Source organism: Hoplias malabaricus, chromosome 6, assembly GCF_029633855.1.
Source record: "Hoplias malabaricus isolate fHopMal1 chromosome 6, fHopMal1.hap1, whole genome shotgun sequence".
In the NCBI taxonomy this organism is placed as follows: domain Eukaryota; kingdom Metazoa; phylum Chordata; class Actinopteri; order Characiformes; family Erythrinidae; genus Hoplias; species Hoplias malabaricus.
This window is the reverse complement of record NC_089805.1, coordinates 52,146,437-52,172,194: the sequence shown is the minus strand read 5'-3', so window position 1 is coordinate 52,172,194 and position 25,758 is coordinate 52,146,437. Positions and strand designations below refer to the sequence as shown.

General features: G+C 45.1%; 1 protein-coding gene across 1 annotated transcript in view; it reads right to left on the bottom strand.

Annotated features, from left to right (window-relative positions):
* Positions 1–25,758, bottom strand: part of stx1b (syntaxin 1B) — a 75,841-nt gene that overhangs the window by 25,747 nt on the left and 24,336 nt on the right. Inside the window, exons 2-4 of the mRNA XM_066673943.1 lie at positions 10,195–10,269; positions 6,326–6,425; positions 1,451–1,525 (exon numbers count right to left, since the gene is read on the bottom strand). Of these exons, the coding sequence (XP_066530040.1) occupies positions 1,451–1,525; positions 6,326–6,425; positions 10,195–10,269 (250 nt within the window). The remainder of the gene's footprint in view (positions 1–1,450; positions 1,526–6,325; positions 6,426–10,194; positions 10,270–25,758) is intronic.

Genomic DNA, 25,758 nt, shown 5'->3' with positions numbered 1-25,758 from the left:
TTATCCTCATTATCATCCTCTTCATCAACATCCTCATCCTTCTTAATATAAACATCATCCACATCAGCAGCAGCCTCACTCTCTTATTATCATTCTCATCTTCATCATTATCATCATCATCATGTTGCTAGGTGGTTGCTAGGTGCTAGCCAGAGCTTTGTTAATTGGTTGCTATGGGAACTCATGTGGTTGGTTGGATGTCACTAGTGGATTTGTGCACACTGTCACAACCCATTTATTCAAGGGTTTTAAGGTGGATATTCATCTTTCTGGGGTTAAACAGGGTTTTTAAGGTGGATATTTACAATTCTGTGTTGGGACATGGCTTTAAGGTGGATATTTTCCTGCTGTCTTCTGGGTGCAGTGGTGACTCAGCTGAACTCCACAGGACTGAAGGAGCACGAGATGGAGCTGTTTTTGGTGAAGCTTCATCGATGCTGGAGTAAATATCAATAACTTGTGTGTGTGGGGTTTATTGATCAGGACTGAGTTTGTAAAGCTGGGAGATTCCTCTGAAGTTTTTCTGGAAGGAGGAGAGAATTCTACTGCAGTGCTCTGTTTCTAGTCTCAGTCTCGATCTCAGCCTCTGTTGCTGTCTTGTTCTCAGTCTCTGTCATGTTCTCAGTCTCTGTCATGTTCTCAGTCTCAGTCTCAGTCTTGTTCTCAGTCTCAGTCTTGTTCTCAGTCTCGGTCTTGTTCTCAGTCTCGGTCTTAGTCTTGGTCTCAATCTCAGTCTCAGTTTTGGTCTCAATCTCAGTCTTGCTCTTGGTCTTGTTATCGGTCTCTGTCTCAGTCTCGTTCTCGGTCTCGTTCTCAGTCTTGGTCTTAGTCTTGGTCTCAATCTCAGTCTCAGTTTTGGTCTCAATCTCAGTCTTGCTCTTGGTCTTGTTCTCTGTCTCGGTCTTGGTCTCAATATCAGTCTTATTCTTGGTGTTGTTCTAGGTCTTGGTCTCTGTCTTGGTCTTGTTCTCAGTTTCAGTCTTGGTCTCTGTCTTGGTCTCGGTTTCGCTCGTGGGCAGTCTGGTGTGTGTTAGTAAAAATGTACACATTGTTGAGTATTCTCAGATAAACTATCCATATATAACTACTCCAGATTTATCCATTCCACCTTAAATGCCTCAATGTAGATGTGGCTGTAGTCTGAGAATTTAGTTGTAGATTATAGCTCATCATTTTAAAAACCAGCGTCTCTTTAGCTAACAACAAATTGCAGTGTTTGATCTTCACAAAGAGGTGAACTGTACTCCTCTCATTAGCATATCGCAGTATAAAGAACTGTGATTGGTTCAAAGGTTAATGACGAGGGAATCACCTTTTCCCTCTGATGTAAATCAGCAGTAAAAATGAACTTTACACCAGTAACATTTGTATAATAAATACCATTAATATTAATGATGGGGGAGGGACCTGTGATCAAAACAAGTATATCAAAGTAATTACATGAAATTACCTTTTAATTTTAAGCGCACTTTATTGGCTGTCTTCTTGATGTCAGCTGTGAGGTCCTCCAACTCCTGCTTAGTCTCTGAGAGAGAGATAGAGATAGAAAGACAGACAGTCATACGGGTTGTTTACTGCGAGCAGTGAGTGGGAGTCACACTCATAAAACATTAAAGCTGCAGTAGGTGATTTTGTAGAACTGAGTGTGTAAAATTCAACAGGAAATGCCCCGCCCCCTACATTCAACCTTCATTCTGAGTTACACAACACACACTCCACATCTCTCCAGATGGGAGACACAACCTAAGTAGGACATCAGGCCCTGAACATGGTTCCAAGCCTCACCCTGAGAGGGTCAGTCCACAGGGAACAGAAGGGCAAGTCCACCCTGTTCCTCCAGGTTGGAGTTTCCCCTGTCTTCAGGGTTTCCTCAGGGTTCAGGGGAACCTCTCATGTGGCCTTATTGATTATTATCTGCTGCGCAGACAGTGGTATCCAGGGCTTTCTCCTTGTTATCTGGGGGTCTACAGGGGTCCCGTGTTGTGAGGAGCTCCAGAGGGTCCGCAGGTGCTGCTCTCTGTGTTTAATGGCTCTTTTCAGCTGCATGGCACCTACTCGACTTGACTCCACCGGCCAAATCTGGTCCTGGTCCTGGAACCGTGTTCTTGTTTAGTTCCTGTTAACTTACGGTTACAGCCGAGCCGAGTTGGTACTGAATGTGAGGTGTAAACCCTGCAGAGCTCTGATTAGCCAGAGACCTGTCAATCACCAGGAAACACAGAGCTCCAGCACAAACTCAGCGCTTGTAAAATCTCTGAAGTTACAGCAGCGTTCACATTAGTTTTTATCCGACTCTCAGCAGCAGCTCGTAACATTCCCCCGAGAACATTCCCAGAGAACTGTGGGCAGAGGGATGTTCAGTCCAAAAACAACAACAACACGCCAAAACACAACGAGTAAACAGTGCCTGACTTTACCGCCTGTGTTGTTGTGGTTTTCAAAGCTCATGATTCCAGTTAGCAACAAGCTTTAAGAGAGTCGAGCCGTGTCGAGTCGGACCCATTCAGTGGAAAAGCCCCATACATTTCAACCTCAACAAAACCTCACATCTCCACAGAAACAAAAGCAAAAAAGGTAATGAAACAAGGGTTTATTTTTAAAGGTTATTGAGCATTTCTACTGACCCAATTTATCAGGACATTTACACACACACACACACACACACACACACACACACATACACACACACAAATGACAACAATAGACACACTGTGTTACATAATTACACATATACACATACACTTATAGTACACACACACGCACAGACACACAAACACACACACACACAGAGACACACAAAGAACACACCAATACACACAGATATACAGCACAAACACAGGCATGAAAAGTACACACACACACACACACACACACACTGCAATGTGACAGTAGAGATGAACTGTAACAGGAGAATAACACTGAGGAACAGGACAATCGACTACTGCCCCTCAGGGAGAGAGAGAGAGAGAGAGAGAGAGAGAGAGAGAGAGAGAGAGAGAACGAACAGAAGGGGGAAGGGAGAGAGAGAGAGAGAGAGAAAGAAAGAGAGGAGAAGGGGAAGGGAGAGAGAGAGGGGGGGGACTATGTCTTAGAAATTTCACTCACACACTCAGCATCAAACTCCTTCATGTGGCATGGACAAATGAAAAGAAAAAGACAAGGAAAAGAAAACGGAGACGAGAAGAGGGAAGGAGGAAAGAAAAATAAATATTTCACACAGAGCATGCAGCAAATTAAACCATTAATCAACATGCAAAAAAAAAAACAGCATGCTTCAGAAAACAAACAAACAAACATCAGAGAATAGAAACATAAACAAACATCAGAGAACAGAACTGCAGACAAACAAATAGCAGAGAATAGAACTGTAAACAAATAAACATCACAGAATAGAACCGTAAACAAACATGAGACTGTGGAGAGAGCTGCACTCGTTCAAGTCAAGTCCTTAACCACCACATCAACACAAAGCAGGATACTCTTTCATCTTCATTGTGATGTCATTGTTTGATGTAAAAAAGTGATGATTCGACCAATCACAGCTCTAGGGGCATGTCTTTGGATGACTGTAATTCAGGGCTTAATTGATGTGATCATTTTGGAGTAGTGTTTGACTCTGATCCGTAAAAATCATTGACTGGAGAATCTTACATTTCATTACACAATATATCTGTAATATATTTCAAATAGGTCTCCAATATTACCTCAATATATCTCTAATACAACATCAATATATCTCTAATACAACCTCAATAGAACCTCAATATATCTCTAAAACAACCTCAATATAATCTCAATATATCTCTAATACAACCTTATTAGAACCTCAATATACCTCTAATAAAACCTCAGTAGAACGTCAATATATATCTAATACAGCCTCAATAGAACCTCTGTATATCTCTCAAACAACCTCAATAGAACCTCAATATATCTCTTATACAACTTTAACAGAACCTCAATATATCTCTAATACAACCTCGACAGAACCTCAATATATCTCTAATACAACCTCAACAGAACCTCAATATATCTCTAATACAACCTCAACATAACCTCAATATATCTCTAATACAACCTAAATAGAACCTAAATATATCTCTAACACAACCTCAATATATCTCTAATATCTAATACAACCTCAATAGAACCTCAATATATCTCTAATACAACCTCGACAGAACCTCAATATATATATATATATATATATATATATATATATATATATATATATATATATATATTTAATGCAACCTCAACAGAACCTCAATATATCTCTAATTCAACCTCAATAGAACCTCAATATATCTACAACATACCCTCAGTATAACCTCAATATATCTACAACATCCCCTCAGTATAGCCTCAATATATCTATAACATAACCTCAGTATAACCTCAATATATCTACAACATAACCTCAGTACAACCTCAATATATCTACAACATACCCTCAGTATAACCTCAATATATCTGCAACATACCCTCGGTATAACCTCAATATATCTACAACATAACCTCGGTATAACCTCAATATATCTACAACATAACCTCAGTACAACCTCAATATATCTGCAACATACCCTCGGTATAACCTCAATATATCTACAACATAACCTCAGTATAAAAATCATTGACTGGAGAATCTTACATTTCATTACACAATATATCTGTAATATATTTCAAATAGGTCTCCAATATTACCTCAATATATCTCTAATACAACATCAATATATCTCTAATACAACCTCAATAGAACCTCAATATATCTCTAAAACAACCTCAATATAACCTCATCCATCCATCCATCCATTATCTGTAACCGCTTATCCAATTTAGGGTCGCGGGGGGTCCAGAGCCTACCTGGAATCATCGGGCGCAAGGCGGGAATACACCCTGGAGGGGACGCCAGTCCTTCACAGGGCAACACAGACACACACACATTCACTCACACACTCACACCTACGGACACTTTTTGAGTCGCCAATCCACCTGCAACGTGTGTTTTTGGACTGTGGGAGGAAACCGGAGCACCCGGAGGAAACCCACGCGGACACGGGGAGAACACACCAACTCCTCACAGACAGTCACCCGGAGCGGGAATCGAACCCACAACCTCCAGGCCCCTGGAGCTGTGTGACTGCGACACTACCTGCTGCGCCACCGTGCCGCCCAATATAACCTCAATATATCTCTAATACAACCTTATTAGAACCTCAATATATCTCTAATACAACCTCAACAGAACCTCAATATATCTCTAATACAACCTCAATAGAACCTCAATATATCTCTAATACAACCTCGACAGAACCTCTCTCTCTCTCTCTCTCTCTCTCTCTCTCTCTCTCTCTATATATATATATATATATATATATATATATATATATAATGCAACCTCAATAGAACCTCAATATATCTCTAATACAACCTCAACAGAACCTCAATATATCTATAACATACCCTCAGTATAACCTCAATATATCTGCAACATACCCTCGGTATAACCTCAATATATCTACAACATAACCTCGGTATAACCTCAATATATCTACAACATAACCTCGGTATAACCTCAATATATCTACAACATAACCTCGGTATAACCTCAATATATCTACAACATACCCTCGGTATAACCTCAATATATCTACAACATAACCTCGGTACAACCTCAATATATCTACAACATAACCTCAGTACAACCTCAATATATCTACAACATAACCTCAGTACAACCTCAATATATCTACAACATAACCTCAGTACAACCTCAATATATCTGCAACATAACCTCAGTACAACCTCAATATATCTACAACATAACCTCAGTAGAACCTCAATATATCTACAACATACCCTCAGTAGAACCTCAATATATCTACAACATACCCTCGGTATAACTTCAATATATCTACAACATAACCTCGGTACAACCTCAATATATCTACAACATAACCTCGGTACAACCTCAATATATCTACAACATAACCTCAGTACAACCTCAATATATCTGCAACATAACCTCAATACAACCTCAATATATCTACAACATAACCTCAGTATAACCTCAATATATCTACAACATAACCTCAGTACAACCTCAATATATCTACAACATACCCTCGGTAGAACCTCACACACATGGGGACGCTGTGTAGCCCTACAGTCACACACTGGAGTCAGGGGTGTGTGATTGGAGCTGTGCTGTACAGTAGGAGTGTGTCTCCTCTTGTCAGGGTTGGGTGCTGTATTGTGGCAGTGTGTTTGTGGGGTGTGTTAAGAGTGTGTGTGTGGTCCGTGTGTGTGTGTGCGTGTTACTCACTCTCATCAGGGTTGGGTGCTGCTAGAATGGCGCTGTGCTGTTTCTTCACCTGCTCCACGTCCTCCGACAGCTTCTCAATGCAACCACGGATCTCCTCCACCTGCAGAGACACAGCTCTGATTAATCAGTGTGTGTTGTGCTGGTGTAGAGTGGATCAGACACAGCAGCGCTGCTGGAGTTTTTAAACCCTGTGTCCACTCTCTGTCCACTCTGTGAGACACTCCTCCCTCGTTGGTCCACCTTGTAGATGTAAAGTCAGAGACAGTAGCTCATCTGTTGCTGCACAGGACTCTACTGGACTCTGCTGGTCTCTAATGAAATCTACTGGTCTCTATTGGACTCTACTGAAGTTGTCACGGACTCCTAACTATTATCACCAGTAGATTGGCCAGAGAAGGATAAGTCACCCCTTGTGAGCCTTGGTTCCTTCCAAGGTTTCTTCCTCAGCTGAGGGAGTTTTTCCTTGCCACTGTCGCCCCTGGCTTGCTCACCTTGGGATTTTTACATTTCATGTAAAATCTTTGTCTTACTGGAATTCTATGAAGCTGCTTTGTGACATCATCTGTTGTAAAAAGTGCTGTACAAATACATTTGATTTGATTTGATACTGGTCTCTACAGGACACTCTACTGGTCTCTACAGGACACTCTACTGGTCTCTACAGGATCTATGGGTCTCTACAGGACTTTACAGGTCTCTACTGGACCCTCTACTGGACCCTCTACTGGTCTCTACAGGACTCTACGGGTCTCTACGGGTCTCTACTGGTCTTTACAGGACTCTACGGGTCTCTACAGGAGTCTCTACTGGTCTCTACTGGACTCTGCAGGACTCTGCAGGACTCTGCAGGACTCTCTACTGGTGTCTACAGGACTCTCTACTGGTCTCTACAGGTCTCCACTGCTCTCTACAAGCCTCTACTGGTCTCTACAGGACTCTACTGGTCTCTACTGGACTCTCCACTGCTCTCTACAGGACTCTACTGGTCTCTACAAGTCTCTACTGGTCTCTACAGGACTCTATTGGTCTCTACAGGACTCTACTTGTCTCTACAGGACTCTCTACTTGTCTCTACAGGACTCTCTACTGGTCTCTCTAAGGGTCTCTCTACTGGTCTCTACAGGACTCTGCTAGTTTCTACTGGTCTCTACAGGACCCTACTGGTCTCTACAGGACTTTACTGGTCTCTCTGCTGGTCTCTACAGATCTCTATTGGTCACTACAGGACTCTACTGGTCTCTACAGGGCTCTACAGGGCTCTACAGGACTCCACTGGTCTCTACAGGACTCCACTGGTCTCTATAGGACTCTACAGGACTTTACTGGTCTCGACAGGACTCTACTGGTATCTGTTGGGCCCTACTGGTCTCTACAGGACTCTACAGGTCTCTACTGGACTTTGCTGGTCTCTACTGGTCTCTACAGGTCTCTACTGGACTCTGCTGGTCTCTACTGGACTCTGCTGGTCTCTACAGGTCTTTACTGGACTCTACTGGTCTCTACAGGTCTCTACTGGACTCTACTGGTCTCTGTTGAACTCTACTGTTATCTATTGGTCTTTACATGACTCTACTGTTATCTATTGGACTCTACAGGACTCTACTGGTCTCTACTATCTGATTGGTCCCTGGTTGGATTTCCACTCCCACAGCTCCCCCCTGAAATGTATCTGGTGTCATCTCTAACCCCGTCTCTAAGGGGAACAGTTGTCTTTGGAAACCACAACAACGGTGGTGGTAACGTTAAGCGGTGTTTACTCATGGTGTAGTGGCGTGTTGTTGTTGTTGTTGTTTGGGACTGAATACAGCTCTGTCATCAGTTCACACAGATCAGTAGAGTTTGTTCCACTAGTGACCAATAGAGTCCAGTAGAGAACAGTAGAGTGCAGTAGAGACCAGTAGAGTGCAGTAGAGTCCAGAAGAGACCAATAGAGTCCAGTAGAGTCCTGTAGAGTCCAGCAGAGTCCAGCAGAGGACAGCAGAGGACAGTAGAGTCCGGTAGAGTAGAGTAGAATCCCAGCAGAGTCCCAGTAGAGTCCAGTAGAGACCAGTAGGGTCCAGTATGGTCCTGTAGAGTCCAGTAGAGACCAGTAGGGTCCTGTAGAGTCCTGTGGAAAACAGTAGAGACCCGCAAAGTCAGTACTGTGCAGTCTGTACTGTGAGTCCCAGTAGAGTCCAGTAGAGACCAGTAGGGTCCATTACGGTCCTATAGAGTCCAGTAAAGACCAGTAGAGACCAGTAGGGACCAGTAGAGTCCCAGTAGATTCCAGTAGAGTCCAGTACAGACCAGTAGAGTCCAGTAGAGATCAGTAGAGACCAGTAGGGTCCAGTAGAGTCCCATTAGAGTCCCAGTAGAGTCCAGTAGAGACCAGTAGAGTCCTGTGGAGACCAGTAGAGTGCAGTAGGTTCCAGTAGAGTCCAGCAGAGACCAGTAGAGACCAGTTGGGTCTAGTAGAGTCCAGTAGAGTTCAGTAGAGACCAATAGAGTCCAGTGTAGTCCAGTAGTAACCACTTGGGTCCAATAGAGCCCAGTAGAGTTCAGTAGAGACCAATAGAGTCCAGTGTAGTCCAGTAGAGTGCAGTAGTGGCCAGTAGAGTCCAGTAAAGACCAGTTGGGTCCAGTAGAGTCCAGTAGAGACCATTAGAGTCCAGTGTAGTCCAGTAGAATCAGTACAGTGCAGTACTGAGGATCCCGTTTGCTGACGTTGACTTATTTAATGTGAAACTAAACAAAACGTTTGAGGCGATGTTTGTGTAACTGTAAATAATCAGAGTAGTGTATAAAGCCTACAGTCTCTGTGTGTCTCTGCCTGCCCACTCTGAGCAGGAATAATCTGTACTGCTGCTGAGAGACCTCCCTCAGTCCAACCCCCCACAAACCTCGCCCCACATCCCCCTGCAGTGCAGATTCAGCAGCTCTTTGAAATTCTGGAGACATTCCCCTTTAAAAATGACCTTAAACAGATCCAGAGTCCACAGACTGCATCCACTTCAAACTTATAGAACACACACACACACACACACAGAGACCATGAATACAGGAGATGTGTGGCGTGCTATGACTGTAATTAATTAAAATTGTAGTCATGTGACCCTTTATATAACATGATTAATATTTACTTAGGAATAAATTATAAACAGAAATATTAGACTCTAGAAGCGTGGAGTGTTGGACAGAGGGGACAGGGGGTGGGGTGAGGGAAGAGGGGGACAGAGGGGATGGTGGGGGACAGGGGTGGGGTGACGGCAGAGGGGGACGGAGGGGGACAGGGGTGGGTGAGACGGCAAAGGGGACAGAGGGGACGGGGTGAGGGCAGAGGGGACGGAGACGGAGGAGGGGGTGGGAACCGCGGGGACGGGGGGGTGGGGCGAGGTCCGAGGGGGGACAGGGTGTGGTGCGGGGGCAGAGGGGGACAGGGTGTGGTGCGGGGCAGAGGGGGACAGAGGGGATGGTGGGGGACAGGGGGTGGGGTGACGGCAGAGGGGGACAGAGGGGACGGGGTGAGGGCAGAGGGGACGGAGATGGAGGAGGGGGTGGGAACCGCGGGGGACGGGGGGGTGGGGCGAGGTCCAAGGGGGACAGGGTGTGGTGCGGGGGCAGAGGGGGACAGAGGGGATGGAGGGGACGGGATGGATCGGGACAGAGAGGAAATTAAAATATTTACACAAAATATTACACTAAGATCCATAAATATTATTAATTTATTCTCAATATTACAACAGGAATCTATTCTAATGAGTTTTATCATGAAATAACTGCAACGTTATTTTGTTAACACACACACACACACACACACACACACACACACTGAGCTGAAGGTGACTGTGGTTTTCTTTATGACTGTAGAGCTTGAGTCGGAGATGGTTTACCTGCTCGAAGAACTCATCCATGAAGTTTCCTCGGTCGACGTGGACCACTTCCTCATCATCGTCGCTGTCTTTAGCCTAAAACAGAGAAGGGGGAGAAGAAGTGATGAGAATAAACACTTTTCAATATTCACCGTCTCCTGCCTATTGATCTAATGCCACTGTTCTCACAGCAGGTTCATTACAGGACGTTTGTGTGAGTTCTGGTCTTGGCCCAAGATCCTCGCAAAAATGTTGGCACAGTCGACGTAAATAAAAACAGAACAGCGAGCATGGTTCAGACTGATCCCAGATCTGCTGAAACAGCGCCACTAAACTGCTACCTTAGCAATCTACCTGTACTTAGCGTTGTTCTGTAATCCTCCAGGTGAATAACGGTGTGTCTGATTCACATACTCCTCAGTAATAACCCTTTCACCTTCCTCACGGCAGGTTTGCTACACTGCTTTATTTGCTGGTGTTTGATCTCTCACACGATGAATAACTCAGATTCTACAACAGTTAGTTCCGCCCCTGCGATGTGATTGGCTCTCTGCCACTCTGACCGAAGCTCTTTAGGTATTACTCCGCAAAATACACGTAACCTAGCAACACCAACACCACGGACTTGGTTCAGTTCCCATTCACATACCTCCACACGTAAAAACTACGCTTCTCCAAGGGTTCTTTATTAAAGGACATGGTTCTATTTAGAACCACACAACCCCAAAAAGGGTTCCTCTGCCATAACAAGTTTGACTTCGTAACAGGAATGAAACCGTTTTTGGTTCCTATGCCAATCTGAAGAACCCTCTCATGATACAAAGAACCCTTTAATCATGCAGATGGCTGGCTCTTCAAGTGTTCAGCGTTCTCTTTAGAACCATTTCCGTTAATAAGGAAACCCTTGAAGAACCGTTGTTTTTAAGAGTGTACACATATTCATCAACTTAAACAGGTCCCAGGACCTGAAATGTGAGTTCTTCAGCAGGAACCGTGACGGCCTCCATGGGCGAGTGGAGATAAAGAAGCTCCAGAAAGAGCTCAGAGACTAAAGAGTTATGGCACAGTGGAGCTGTTCTCCGCTTTCTGATTCAAACACGACAGAGAATCACAACAGGAAAATGTGTGTGTGCAGTTACCTGTGTGTGTTATATCTGACTCTGGTCTGAACCCGTGGTACACGGCGGATTAACACTAGGAGGAATGTGTGTAGAAACGGGACTACTTTACCTTGCGGAAGGCTGATTTTTTTCTGTTTTCTTAACTCCTAATAATAAACGGTGGCATAATCGGGCCGGCACACTCGTGGTGGGGGCTGTAGCGTGAGATATCAGCACCGGTGACTGATCTTCAAGACTCGAACCTATGACCGCAGCACAGCGCCAGTATCTCACGCCCCAGCGCTCCCTCTCGTATACCGCCGTTTAACTCAGATCCGGACCTGTCAGAGTCTGAAGAAGAGAAGGTGAAGGAACCTGCTGAGCGTCCGGAACCTGGAGAAGCGTCAGACTGTGAAGGAGCGTATATTTAGATCTTTACTTGTATTACCCACTGCTGTGTGTTTCCAGTGTCCCCTCGGGTACCCGGAGTGTGGGTCAGCGCCGGTGTGACCCGGGACGGGAGAGTGGAGTCGGAGGGAGTCTATAACAAGGGGTGGAGGAGCAGGTTAATGGAGAAGACGGGTAATGGTTCTGTTGGCACTGAGACGTTGGCGGTGTTTTATTTGGGGGCAGGGCCTGACGAGTGGGCATTGTTCCAACATCCTGACCCTGACCATCTCGCTATCACAGGGATTTACGGACTCTCTGGCAGGAGCGGTACACTCCTGAATATATGAGCTCATCTCTAACCTCCTCCTCATTAATACTCATGAGCTGGGAGTGGAGCGTGGAGGCTTTTTACTGCTTTATAGAGAAACAGAGGAAAGATGAATCTATGACAAACAGGAAATAACCTCAACGTTTCACTTCGTCACGGAGCTAAGCCAAAACTAACGTACAGTACCCTTCACAGAGAACAGCGCCCCCTAGCTTCAGCTCACTCTACCTCTGTGTGAACATGGACGTTGGTTTAATGAAGCAGATACAGTCTAGTGTCTGAGGCTACTGCAGCATTTAAGTGTGAACAGAACTCTGCAGGATGAGAATCTGAGCTGAGCTCCATGTCACAGAAGAGCGAGGAGAGGGGGGTAATCTCTGATTGTGGAACTCTTCTGAAGGAGAATGAGGCCCTAAATGTAACTACAGTCCAGCAGCTCCTCTGATATCACTGCAGACTGGTGCAGAGCTGCTACAGAGACATCGGCTACACTCCCAAAAATGATGGTTCTACACTTGAAGACCCCTTTGTGTGATTACATGGTTCTGTGGGTCGTGAAGGGGTTCTTCAGCTTGATGGAGAATGTGCTGTAGAGCAGGGGTGTCAAACTAGATCCACGGAGGGCCGTGTGGGTGCAGGTTTTCTTTCCAACCACGCAGAAGCCACACCTCATTCCACCTGTTTTTAATCATTGGATATAATCAATAGATCTTGACTTTCAGTAGTGTGGGGCTTTTGTGTGGTTGAAAAGAACACCTGCACCCACACGGCCCTCCATGGATTTGGTTTGACACCCCTGCTGTAGAGGGTTCTACACAGCACCTTTTAGAGAAGGGTTCTATAAAACAGTTCCTCCATTGTAAAAATAAGGGTTCAGGAGAGTACAAGTGCCACAAATGTTCTCTGAGCGATGCCACAGAAGAACCTGGTTCGGTTCCACAGAGAACCGTGTGTGTTTAAGAGGCGTGAGATTGAGGAACCTTGAATGATGTACAGGTTCTTTTCCAGTTTACATTCTAAAGTGGTTCTTTATGGCATCGCCCACCACACACACACACACACACACACACTCACACACTTCTCAGAGCCTAATCACTCCCCTCCTGCTCTTCATCAGTGGGTACTGCATTATAATAAAGTGTTTATTAATCTATCACCTCTCTCCCAGCTCTCGTCCAGAGAATAACACTCTAGCACTGTGTATGAGACCAGAGAGAGAGAGAGAGAGAGAGAGAGAGAGATAGAGACAGAGAGAGAGAGAGAGAGAGAGAGAGAGACAGAGAGAGAAAGAGAGAGAGAGAGAGAGACAGAGAGAGAGAGAGACAGAGAGAGATAGAGAGAGACAGAGACAGAGAGAGAGAGAGAGAGAGAGAGAGACAGAGAGAGACAGAGAGAGAGAGAGAGAGAGAGAGAGACAGAGAGAGAAAGAGAGAGAGAGAGAGAGACAGAGAGAGACAGAGAGAGATAGAGAGAGACAGAGACAGAGAGAGAGAGAGAGAGAGAGAGAGATAGAGACAGAGAGAGAGAGAGAGAGAGAGAAAGAGAGAGAGAGAGAGAGAGACAGAGAGAGAGAGAGAGAGAGAGAGAGAGAGAGAGAGACACAGAGAGAGAGAGAGAGAGGGAGAGAGATAGAGAGAGAGAGAGAGAAAGAGAGACAGAGAGAGAGAGAGAGAGAGAGACAGAGAGAGAGAGAGAGAGAGAGAGAAAGAGAGACAGAGAGAGAGAGAGAGAGAGAGAGAGACAGAGAGAGAGAGAGAGAGAAAGAGAGACAGAGAGAGAGAGAGAGAGAGAGACACCCTACTCAGACCTGAAAGTGAAATCACACTACACTCTCTGCTCCAGTGTGGTTTGAGTTTGGATCAGTCTCCTGTTCACGTTACAGCGCTGATCTCCTCACCTCCAGAGGGAGCCACCGGGCCTCAGTCACGCTCCACACCTGCCTCAGAGCCTTTAGAAGGTTCTTCACTCTCATGTCTCTTTAACAAACACGGTTCTCTACGGAACACAGAGTGGTTCTTCTGTGGCATCGCTCAGAGAACGCTCTGTTTTTAAGAGTGGGCAGATCTTCAGAAAAACAGAACACACAGCACAGTGTGTGAGTGTGTGTGTGAGGCTCTTCTGATGCTTTTAAAGCGTCCTCTTTCATTATTAATGCTCTCAGCAGAGCTCCATGATCCACTCTCCAAATTTAAGGTGGTATTTCCCTGTTGTCTTTTGCAGAACTCTGTGTGTGTGTGTGTGTGTGTGTGTGTGCGTGTATGTATGTGTGTGTGTGAATAATTGATGGAGTGTAAGAGCTCAATCCTCCTCTGTAGAGACAGATGTGCAGCGTGACGTGGCTCTGCGTAAACATAAACACACACACACACACACACACACACACACACACAATGTGGTGAGAAAACACACACTGGAACATGTTCCACTGCTGCGCGCTGGGTTCTAGATAATAAATAATACACGGTACAGACAATGATTAGATAACAGTGTTGTCTTTAAAGCAGCTTCCAGTAAAAGTATATTTTTAATCAATATTTCCACAAATTGATTTACATCTCAGTCCTGTTTAAATAACTCTAAATATTCTAATCATTTTCTTTAAAAATAAATATGAGAATGTTTTCTCTTTATCCGGCTCGGCTCTGTGAGTGTGGCCCACGTCAGATTGATTGACAGCCTCTGAGTCTCCGCCCCGTTGTTCAGCACAGCGCCTGCATTACTCGTCTGAACCTGACGAGGGCGACATCGCGGTGCTGTGATGTGTTTACAGTAAGGAGCACGTCTTTAACCAGTGACTAAACATTGCTAAGTGCAACAGACAAAGCCAAGAATTCTCCATTCCACCTTAAACCCTGCTGTAACCCTTACTGCCATTTAAGGTGGAAGTGAGAATTGTAAGAAGGCGCTGATGAACGCGGCTCTAGCCGCCGGTGCTGGTTCCCCAGACATAGAGGAACGTGTTAAAGGTTCTAGCTGTGGGAGAAAGAGGATGCTCGGGGGGAATGCGTTATCTCCAGCTGACTGACCCTCAGTGACCCGCGATAACACACAGGCGGTAAATTCAGCTGGGGCCAGGAAAGTGCCGCGGGTCACAGGGAGGGAGGGGCGTGTCCTCAGCGAGGAGCTGCGTGTGAATCCGAGCTACGCAGAGCACGTGAACTGCAGCTGATTTCACAGGTTAAGGGGCAGGGGCGAGGCACATAAACACTTTCTCACAGGATTCTCAAATAACACGGTTTGCATTTAAGGTGGTATTTGTTCATAAAAAGAAGGAACATTAAAATAAGATGTTCGGTTCCCATAGCCTCAGTGGCTCATCTTGTTCGCAGGCAGTGTCTCACTGCATTAAAAATGTGACTTTAAAGTAACACTAGGTAATATTTTTACCTTAGAATTCCAGCTTCAAAATCATGGTGATACTCCACTGAGCTGTAACAGGGAGAACAGAGCCTCTCTCGTTGCTACTCCTGGCTCAGCGCTGCAGAAACGGCACTATGTAACATTTGGAGGAGGGTGGGAAACCACTTTACCCTCCTTAACCCCTCCCCCTTGATTTCAGGGCAGTGCTGTAAAAGTAAATTACACTCTGCAACAGTAGGGGGAGCCCAGGAGCAAAAACACCAAATATTACCTAGTGCTGCTTTTATATCTCAGGAGAGATAATATCAGGAGAGCGCAAACTGCATGAAAGTAAACACAGAGCGAAGGTACTACAAAACTAAACAGCTCGAGTTACACATGAGTTTCTGTGGGAATTCAAACAGTGAATAAACACTTACAGACAATTTACACTTCAGACACCAACAAGATACAGTCGCTTCTTACTCACACACACCGCTCCACCTTAAAACATACAGTCGCTTCTTACTCACACACACCGCTCCACCTTAAAAGATACAGTCGCTTCTTACTCACACACACCGCTCCACCTTAAAAGATACAGTCGCTTCTTACTCACACACACCGCTCCACCTTAAAAGATACAGTCGCTTCTTACTCACACACACCACTCCACCTTAAAAGATACAGTCGCTTCTTACTCACACACACCGCTCCACCTTAAAAGATACAGTCACTTCTTACTCACACACACCGCTCCACCTTAAAAGATACAGTCGCTTCTTACTCACACACACCCCTCCACCTTAAAAGATACAGTCGCTTCTTACTCACACACACCGCTCCACCTTAAAAGATACAGTCACTTCTTACTCACACACACCGCTCCACCTTAAAAGATACAGTCGCTTCTTACTCACACACACCGCTCCACCTTAAAAGATACAGTCACTTCTTACTCACACACACCCCTCCACCTTAAAAGATACAGTCGCTTCTTACTCACACACACCCCTCCACCTTAAAAGATACAGTCGCTTCTTACTCACACACACCCCTCCACCTTAAAAGATACAGTCGCTTCTTACTCACACACACCGCTCCACCTTAAAAGATACAGTCACTTCTTACTCACACACACCGCTCCACCTTAAAAGATACAGTCGCTTCTTACTCACACACACCGCTCCACCTTAAAAGATACAGTCACTTCTTACTCACACACACCCCTCCACCTTAAAAGATACAGTCGCTTCTTACTCACACACACCCCTCCACCTTAAAAGATACAGTCGCTTCTTACTCACACACACCGCTCCACCTTAAAAGATACAGTCACTTCTTACTCACACACACCGCTCCACCTTAAAAGATACAGTCACTTCTTACTCACACACACCGCTCCACCTTAAAAGATACAGTCGCTTCTTATTCACACACACCACTCCACCTTTAAAAGATACAGTCACTTCTTACTCACACACACCGCTCCACCTTAAAAGATACAGTCACTTCTTACTCACACACACCGCTCCACCTTAAAAGATACAGTCGCTTCTTACTCACACACACCGCTCCACCTTAAAAGATAGTCACTTCTTACTCACACACACCGCTCCACCTTAAAAGATACAGTCGCTTCTTACTCACACACACCGCTCCACCTTAAAAGATACAGTCACTTCTTACTCACACACCGCTTCACCTTAAAAGATAGTCACTTCTTACTCACACACACCGCTCCACCTTAAAAGATACAGTCGCTTCTTACTCACACACACCGCTCCACCTTAAAAGATACAGTCGCTTCTTACTCACACACCGCTTCACCTTAAAAGATGAGGCACTTCTGAATGAACACAAACAGTCATGAGTCTTGGAACTCTTAGAGGGTGGTTAGGGGGCGGTAAACAGCAAAAGGTAAACTCAGTCTTCTGCAGTCTCAGCTCCAACCATGCCACTAGGGGTCAGTGTAAGGGCTGGGTCCTCACCTGAAGGCCAGTCAGTGCAGCAAACGACTGACCGCTGCTTTAAAGTGTGTCCTCTGTGTGAGTGGAGTGTTATTGATCAAGGGTTATTGATCAGCTCTGATCACCTGACGCCTCCTCTCCAGGGAACACACTCCTCTGAGGGCGGGGTGTCTCTGGTACACGCTCCGCCTCTTTCAGCACAGGGTTTAACCCCTTTATCACCAACACCTTGGACTGATTCAGCCTTAATCCAACAATGAGCAGCACTTTAAAATCTAATAAATTGATTCATTCATTGGTTTATTAAACCCTTAATCAATCTCTGTGCTTTCCAACCTGTTTTCTCTCTCGCTCTTTCTCTCTCTCTCTTTCTCTTTCTGTCTTACTCTCTGTCTCTCTCTGTCTCATTTCTCTCTCTCTCTCTCTCTCTCTCTCTCTTTCACTTTCTCTTTCTGTCTCTTTCAGTAAATGTTTGTGTTCAGTATTCCTCCAATATTTTCTGAAGTGAAGATCATTTAAAGCTTTAAAAATAATGATGTATTAGAACACTGTATAATGTGTGTGTGTGTGTGTCTGTGCCTGTGTGTCTGTGCCTGTGTGTGTGTGTGGCGCCCCCTCCAGGGTGTGTTCCTGCCTTGTGCCCAGTGATTCCGGGTAGACTGTGGACCCACCGCCGCCCTGAACTGGATAAAGGTTACAGACAATGAATTAATGAATAATAAAACACTGTAAATAATCACTGTAAATTAATCCAGAGTCACGTTTATTGAGACAGTTCCACTGCTACAGCCATGACTTTGGTTCTACACACTTCTGTGGAGAACAGGAACCAGACTCAAAGAGAGAACCTCCCTCAGAACCCAATCAGGAGCCATTGGAACTCAGCACAACCCACAGTACATCAACATAACTCCTGCAGTTACATACTTCCACCAGAGGGGCCACCTCCCCAAACCTACACACAGCAGCTTTAATATTAATGTGTATCTAATTTACAGCCAGTTAAAGGGTTAATACAGAGAACAGAGGTGGAGGGAGGGATGGAGTGAGGAGGGAAAGAGGGATTGAGGGAGAGATGGAGGTCTGGGGTGAGCTGATAAGGTCAGAGAAGAGAATTCGGGAGCTGTAAATATTCAGACACAGGAGACAGGACAGTGCTGTGTGTGTGTGTGTGTGTGTGTGATTGTTTGTGACATGCAAAGGTCACTTTGTGGTCATCCAAAGAGGGACTGTCCCTATCTAGAATACACCAAAAGAACTCTGGTTCTGCTCAGAAAACTATCCCGTGTGTGTACAGTGTAGTTTGTGACTGATGTAGTTCACTGTAGAGGGAGAGAGGAGCTGTGTGTACAGTGTAGTTTGTGACTGATGTAGTTCACTGTAGAGGGAGAGAGGAGCTGTGTGTGTACAGTGTAGTTTATGACTGATGTAGTTCACTGTAGAGGGAGTGAGGAGCTGTGTGTGTACAGTGTAGTTTATGACTGATGTACTTCACTGTAGAGGGAGAGAGGAGCTGTGTGTATACAGTGTAGTTTATGACTGATGTAGTTCACTGTAGAGGGAGCGAGGAGCTGTGTGTGTACAGTGTAGTTTGTGACTGATGTAGTTCACTGTAGAGGGAGTGAGGAGTTGTGTGTGTACAGTGTAGTTTATGACTGATGTAGTTCACTGTAGAGGGAGTGAGGAGTTGTGTGTGTACAGTGCAGTTTGTGACTGATGTAGTTCACTGTAGAGGGAGTGAGGATCTGTGTGTGTACAGTGTAGTTTATGACTGATGTAGTTCACTGTAGAGGGAGTGAGGATCTGTGTGTGTACAGTGTAGTTTGTGACTGATGTAGTTTACTGTAGAGGGAGTGAGCATCTGTGTGTGTATAGTGTAGTTTATGACTGATGTAGTTCACTGTAGAGGGAGTGAGGATCTGTGTGTGTACAGTGTAGTTTGTGACTGATGTAGTTCACTGTAGAGGGAGTGAGGAGCTGTGTGTGTACAGTGTAGTTTATGACTGATACAGTTCACTGTAGAGGGAGTGAGGAGCTGTGTGTACAGTGTAGTTTATGACTGATGTAGTTCACTGTAGAGGGAGCGAGGAGCTGTGTGTGTAGTGTAGTTTATGACTGATGTATTTCAATGTAGAGGGAGTGAGGAGCTGTGTGTGTACAGTGTAGTTTATGACTGATGTAGTTCAATGTAGAGGGAGCAAGGAGCTGTGTGTGTACAGTGTAGTTTATGACTGATGTAGTTCACTGTAGAGGGAGTGAGGAGCTGTGTGTGTACAGTGTAGTTTATGACTGATGTAGTTCACTGTAGAGGGAGTGAGGAGCTGTGTGTGTACAGTGTAGTTTATGACTGATGTAGTTCACTGTAGAGGGAGAGAGGAGCTGTGTGTGTACAGTGTAGTTTGTGACTGATGTAGTTCACTGTAGAGGGAGTGAGGAGCTGTTTGTACAGTGTAGTTTATGACTGATGTAGTTCACTGTAGAGGGAGAGAGGAGCTGTGTGTGTACAGTGTAGTTTGTGACTGATGTAGTTCACTGTAGAGGGAGTGAGGAGCTGTGTGTGTACAGTGTAGTTTGTGACTGATGTAGTTCATTGTAGAGGGAGTGAGGAGCTGTGTGTGTACAGTGTAGTTTGTGACTGATGTAGTTCATTGTAGAGGGAGTGAGGAGCTGTGTGTGTATAGTGTAGTTTATGACTGATGTAGTTCACTGTAGAGGGAGTGAGGAGCTGTTTGTACAGTGTAGTTTATGACTGATGTAGTTCACTGTAGAGGGAGAGAGGAGCTGTATGTGTACAGTGTAGTTTGTGACTGATGTAGTTCACTGTAGAGGGAGTGAGGAGCTGTGTGTGTACAGTGTAGTTTGTGACTGATGTAGTTCATTGTAGAGGGAGTGAGGAGCTGTGTGTGTATAGTGTAGTTTATGACTGATGTAGTTCACTGTAGAGGGAGTGAGGAGCTGTGTGTGTACAGTGTAGTTTGTGACTGATGTAGTTCACTGTAGAGGGAGTGAGGAGCTGTGTGTGTACAGTGTAGTTTGTGACTGATGTAGTTCATTGTAGAGGGAGTGAGGAGCTGTGTGTGTACAGTGTAGTTTATGACTGATGTAGTTCACTGTAGAGGGAGCGAGGAGCTGTGTGTGTACAGTGTAGTTTATGACTGATGAAGTTCACTGTAGAGGGAGTGAGGAGCTGTGTGTACAGTGTAGTTTGTGACTGATACAGTTCTCTGTAGAGGGAGTGAGGAGCTGTGGGTGTACAGTGTAGTTTATGACTGATGTAGTTCACTGTAGAGGGAGTGAGGATCTGTGTGTGTACAGTGTAGTTTGTGACTGATGTAGTTCACTGTAGAGGGAGTGAGGATCTGTGTGTGTACAGTGTAGTTTATGACTGATGTAGTTCACTGTAGAGGGAGTGAGAAGCTGTGTGTGTACAGTGTAGTTTATGACTGATACAGTTCACTGTAGAGGGAGTGAGGAGCTGTGTGTACAGTGTAGTTTATGACTGATGTAGTTCACTGTAGAGGGAGCGAGGAGCTGTGTGTGTAGTGTAGTTTATGACTGATGTAGTTCAATGTAGAGGGAGCGAGGAGCTGTGTGTGTACAGTGTAGTTTATGACTGATGTAGTTCAATGTAGAGGGAGCGAGGAGCTGTGTGTGTAGTGTAGTTTATGACTGATGTAGTTCAATGTAGAGGGAGCGAGGAGCTGTGTGTGTACAGTGTAGTTTATGACTGATGTAGTTCACTGTAGAGGGAGTGAGGAGCTGTGTGTGTACAGTGTAGTTCATGACTGATGTAGTTCACTGTAGAGGGAGTGAGGATCTGTGTGTGTACAGTGTAGTTTGTGACTGATGTAGTTCACTGTAGAGGGAGTGAGGATCTGTGCGTGTACAGTGTAGTTTGTGACTGATGTAGTTCACTGTAGAGGGAGTGAGGATCTGTGTGTGTACAGTGTAGTTTATGACTGATGTAGTTCACTATAGAGGGAGTGAGGATCTGTGTGTGTACAGTGTAGTTTGTGACTGATGTAGTTCACGGTAGAGGGAGTGAGGAGCTGTGTGTGTACAGTGTAGTTTATGACTGATGTAGTTCACTGTAGAGGGAGTGAGGAGCTGTGTGTGTACAGTGTAGTTTATGACTGATACAGTTCACTGTAGAGGGAGTGAGGAGCTGTGTGTACAGTGTAGTTTATGACTGATGTAGTTCACTGTAGAGGGAGCGAGGAGCTGTGTGTGTAGTGTAGTTTATGACTGATGTAGTTCAATGTAGAGGGAGCGAGGAGCTGTGTGTGTAGTGTAGTTTATGACTGATGTAGTTCAATGTAGAGGGAGCGAGGAGCTGTGTGTGTACAGTGTAGTTTATGACAGATGTAGTTCACTGTAGAGGGAGTGAGGAGCTGTGTGTGTACAGTGTAGTTCATGACTGATGTAGTTCACTGTAGAGGGAGTGAGGATCTGTGTGTGTACAGTGTAGTTTGTGACTGATGTAGTTCACTGTAGAGGGAGTGAGGATCTGTGTGTGTACAGTGTAATTTATGACTGATGTAGTTCACTGTAGAGGGAGTGAGGATCTGTGTGTGTACAGTGTAGTTTGTGACTGATGTAGTTCACTGTAGAGGGAGTGAGGAGCTGTGTGTGTACAGTGTAGTTTATGACTGATACAGTTCACTGTAGAGGGAGTGAGGAGCTGTGTGTACAGTGTAGTTTATGACTGATGTAGTTCACTGTAGAGGGAGCGAGGAGCTGTGTGTGTAGTGTAGTTTATGACTGATGTAGTTCAATGTAGAGGGAGCGAGGAGCTGTGTGTGTAGTGTAGTTTATGACTGATGTAGTTCAATGTAGAGGGAGCGAGGAGCTGTGTGTACAGTGTAGTTTGTGACTGATACAGTTCACTGTAGAGGGAGTGAGGAGCTGTGTGTGTACAGTGTAGTTTATGACTGATGTAGTTCACTGTAGAGGGAGTGAGGAGCTGTGTGTGTACAGTGTAGTTTATGACTGATGTAGTTCACTGTAGAGGGAGAGAGGAGCTGTGTGTGTACAGTGTAGTTTGTGACTGATGTAGTTCACTGTAGAGGGAGTGAGGAGCTGTTTGTACAGTGTAGTTTATGACTGATGTAGTTCACTGTAGAGGGAGAGAGGAGCTGTGTGTGTACAGTGTAGTTTATGACTGATGTAGTTCACTGTAGAGGGAGTGAGGAGCTGTGTGTGTACAGTGTAGTTTGTGACTGATGTAGTTCACTGTAGAGGGAGTGAGGAGCTGTGTGTGTACAGTGTAGTTTATGACTGATACAGTTCACTGTAGAGGGAGTGAGGAGCTGTGTGTACAGTGTAGTTTATGACTGATGTAGTTCACTGTAGAGGGAGCGAGGAGCTGTGTGTGTAGTGTAGTTTATGACTGATGTAGTTCAATGTAGAGGGAGCGAGGAGCTGTGTGTGTAGTGTAGTTTATGACTGATGTAGTTCAATGTAGAGGGAGCGAGGAGCTGTGTGTGTACAGTGTAGTTTATGACAGATGTAGTTCACTGTAGAGGGAGTGAGGAGCTGTGTGTGTACAGTGTAGTTCATGACTGATGTAGTTCACTGTAGAGGGAGTGAGGATCTGTGTGTGTACAGTGTAGTTTGTGACTGATGTAGTTCACTGTAGAGGGAGTGAGGAGCTGTGTGTGTACAGTGTAGTTTATGACTGATACAGTTCACTGTAGAGGGAGTGAGGAGCTGTGTGTACAGTGTAGTTTATGACTGATGTAGTTCACTGTAGAGGGAGCGAGGAGCTGTGTGTGTAGTGTAGTTTATGACTGATGTAGTTCAATGTAGAGGGAGCGAGGAGCTGTGTGTGTAGTGTAGTTTATGACTGATGTAGTTCAATGTAGAGGGAGCGAGGAGCTGTGTGTACAGTGTAGTTTGTGACTGATACAGTTCACTGTAGAGGGAGTGAGGAGCTGTGTGTGTACAGTGTAGTTTATGACTGATGTAGTTCACTGTAGAGGGAGTGAGGAGCTGTGTGTGTACAGTGTAGTTTATGACTGATGTAGTTCACTGTAGAGGGAGAGAGGAGCTGTGTGTGTACAGTGTAGTTTGTGACTGATGTAGTTCACTGTAGAGGGAGTGAGGAGCTGTTTGTACAGTGTAGTTTATGACTGATGTAGTTCACTGTAGAGGGAGAGAGGAGCTGTGTGTGTACAGTGTAGTTTATGACTGATGTAGTTCACTGTAGAGGGAGTGAGGAGCTGTGTGTGTACAGTGTAGTTTGTGACTGATGTAGTTCACTGTAGAGGGAGTGAGGAGCTGTGTGTGTACAGTGTAGTTTGTGACTGATGTAGTTCATTGTAGAGGGAGTGAGGAGCTGTGTGTGTACAGTGTAGTTTAGGACTGATGTAGTTCACTGTAGAGGGAGTGAGGAGCTGTGTGTACAGTGTAGTTTGTGACTGATACAGTTCTCTGTAGAGGGAGTGAGGAGCTGTGTGTGTACAGTGTAGTTTATGACTGATGTAGTTCACTGTAGAGGGAGTGAGGATCTGTGTGTGTACAGTGTAGTTTGTGACTGATGTAGTTCACTGTAGAGGGAGTGAGGATCTGTGTGTGTACAGTGTAGTTTATGACTGATACAGTTCACTGTAGAGGGAGTGAGGAGCTGTGTGTGTAGTGTAGTTTATGACTGATGTAGTTCACTGTAGAGGGAGCGAGGATCTGTGTGTGTACAGTGTAGTTTGTGACTGATGTAGTTCACTGTAGAGGGAGTGAGAAGCTGTGTGTGTACAGTGTAGTTTATGACTGATACAGTTCACTGTAGAGGGAGTGAGGAGCTGTGTGTGTACAGTGTAGTTTATGACTGATGTACTTCACTGTAGAGGGAGCGAGGAGCTGTGTGTGTAGTGTAGTTTATGACTGATGTAGTTCAATGTAGAGGGAGCGAGGAGCTGTGTGTGTAGTGTAGTTTATGACTGATGTAGTTCAATGTAGAGGGAGCGAGGAGCTGTGTGTGTACAGTGTAGTTTATGACTGATGTAGTTCACTGTAGAGGGAGTGAGGAGCTGTGTGTGTACAGTGTAGTTCATGACTGATGTAGTTCACTGTAGAGGGAGTGAGGATCTGTGTGTGTACAGTGTAGTTTGTGACTGATGTAGTTCACTGTAGAGGGAGTGAGGATCTGTGCGTGTACAGTGTAGTTTGTGACTGATGTAGTTCACTGTAGAGGGAGTGAGGAGCTGTGTGTGTACAGTGTAGTTTATGACTGATACAGTTCACTGTAGAGGGAGTGAGGAGCTGTGTGTACAGTGTAGTTTAGGACTGATGTAGTTCACTGTAGAGGGAGCGAGGAGCTGTGTGTGTAGTGTAGTTTATGACTGATGTAGTTCAATGTAGAGGGAGCGAGGAGCTGTGTGTGTAGTGTAGTTTATGACTGATGTAGTTCAATGTAGAGGGAGCGAGGAGCTGTGTGTGTACAGTGTAGTTTATGACTGATGGAGTTCACTGTAGAGGGAGTGAGGAGCTGTGTGTGTACAGTGTAGTTCATGACTGATGTAGTTCACTGTAGAGGGAGTGAGGATCTGTGTGTGTACAGTGTAGTTTATGACTGATGTAGTTCACTGTAGAGGGAGTGAGGATCTGTGTGTGTACAGTGTAGTTTGTGACTGATGTAGTTCACTGTAGAGGGAGTGAGGAGCTGTGTGTGTACAGTGTAGTTTATGACTGATACAGTTCACTGTAGAGGGAGTGAGGAGCTGTGTGTACAGTGTAGTTTATGACTGATGTAGTTCACTGTAGAGGGAGCGAGGAGCTGTGTGTGTAGTGTAGTTTATGACTGATGTAGTTCAATGTAGAGGGAGCGAGGAGCTGTGTGTACAGTGTAGTTTGTGACTGATGTAGTTCACTGTAGAGGGAGTGAGGAGCTGTGTGTGTACAGTGTAGTTTGTGACTAATGTAGTTCACTGTAGAGGGAGTGAGGAGCTGTGTGTGTACAGTGTAGTTTGTGACTGATGTAGTTCACTGTAGAGGGAGTGAGGAGCTGTGTGTGTACAGTGTAGTTTGTGACTGATGTAGTTCACACACTCACACACACTAAGCCCATCACAACACTAAAGCCCCTTCACACATGTACAGTATTCCAGAACTTTTCCAGACTTTATCCAGGGCAGCTGTATGTGTGAACGTAAACATCTGTCTAGACTTGACAGGACTTTATCCTCCTAGTTCCCTAGTAAAAACTCAGAGTACAGTAAGAGTGACCCATGTGTGAACAGAGCCGTTAATGTCCCTAATGTCCCGGAGTATCCTATTGTATCTCAGCACACGCTGAATAGGTGCTGCCTCCATGTGGAACATTTCCCACAAAGAGAACGCATCTGACATAGAAAATGTCCCACAATGTGCTGCATGAGTGAAAGGACTACTCCTGGAGAGAGGAGCATTAGAACCAGGCCCTGTATAATATATACCTCTATATATAACAATCCTCCAGAAAACC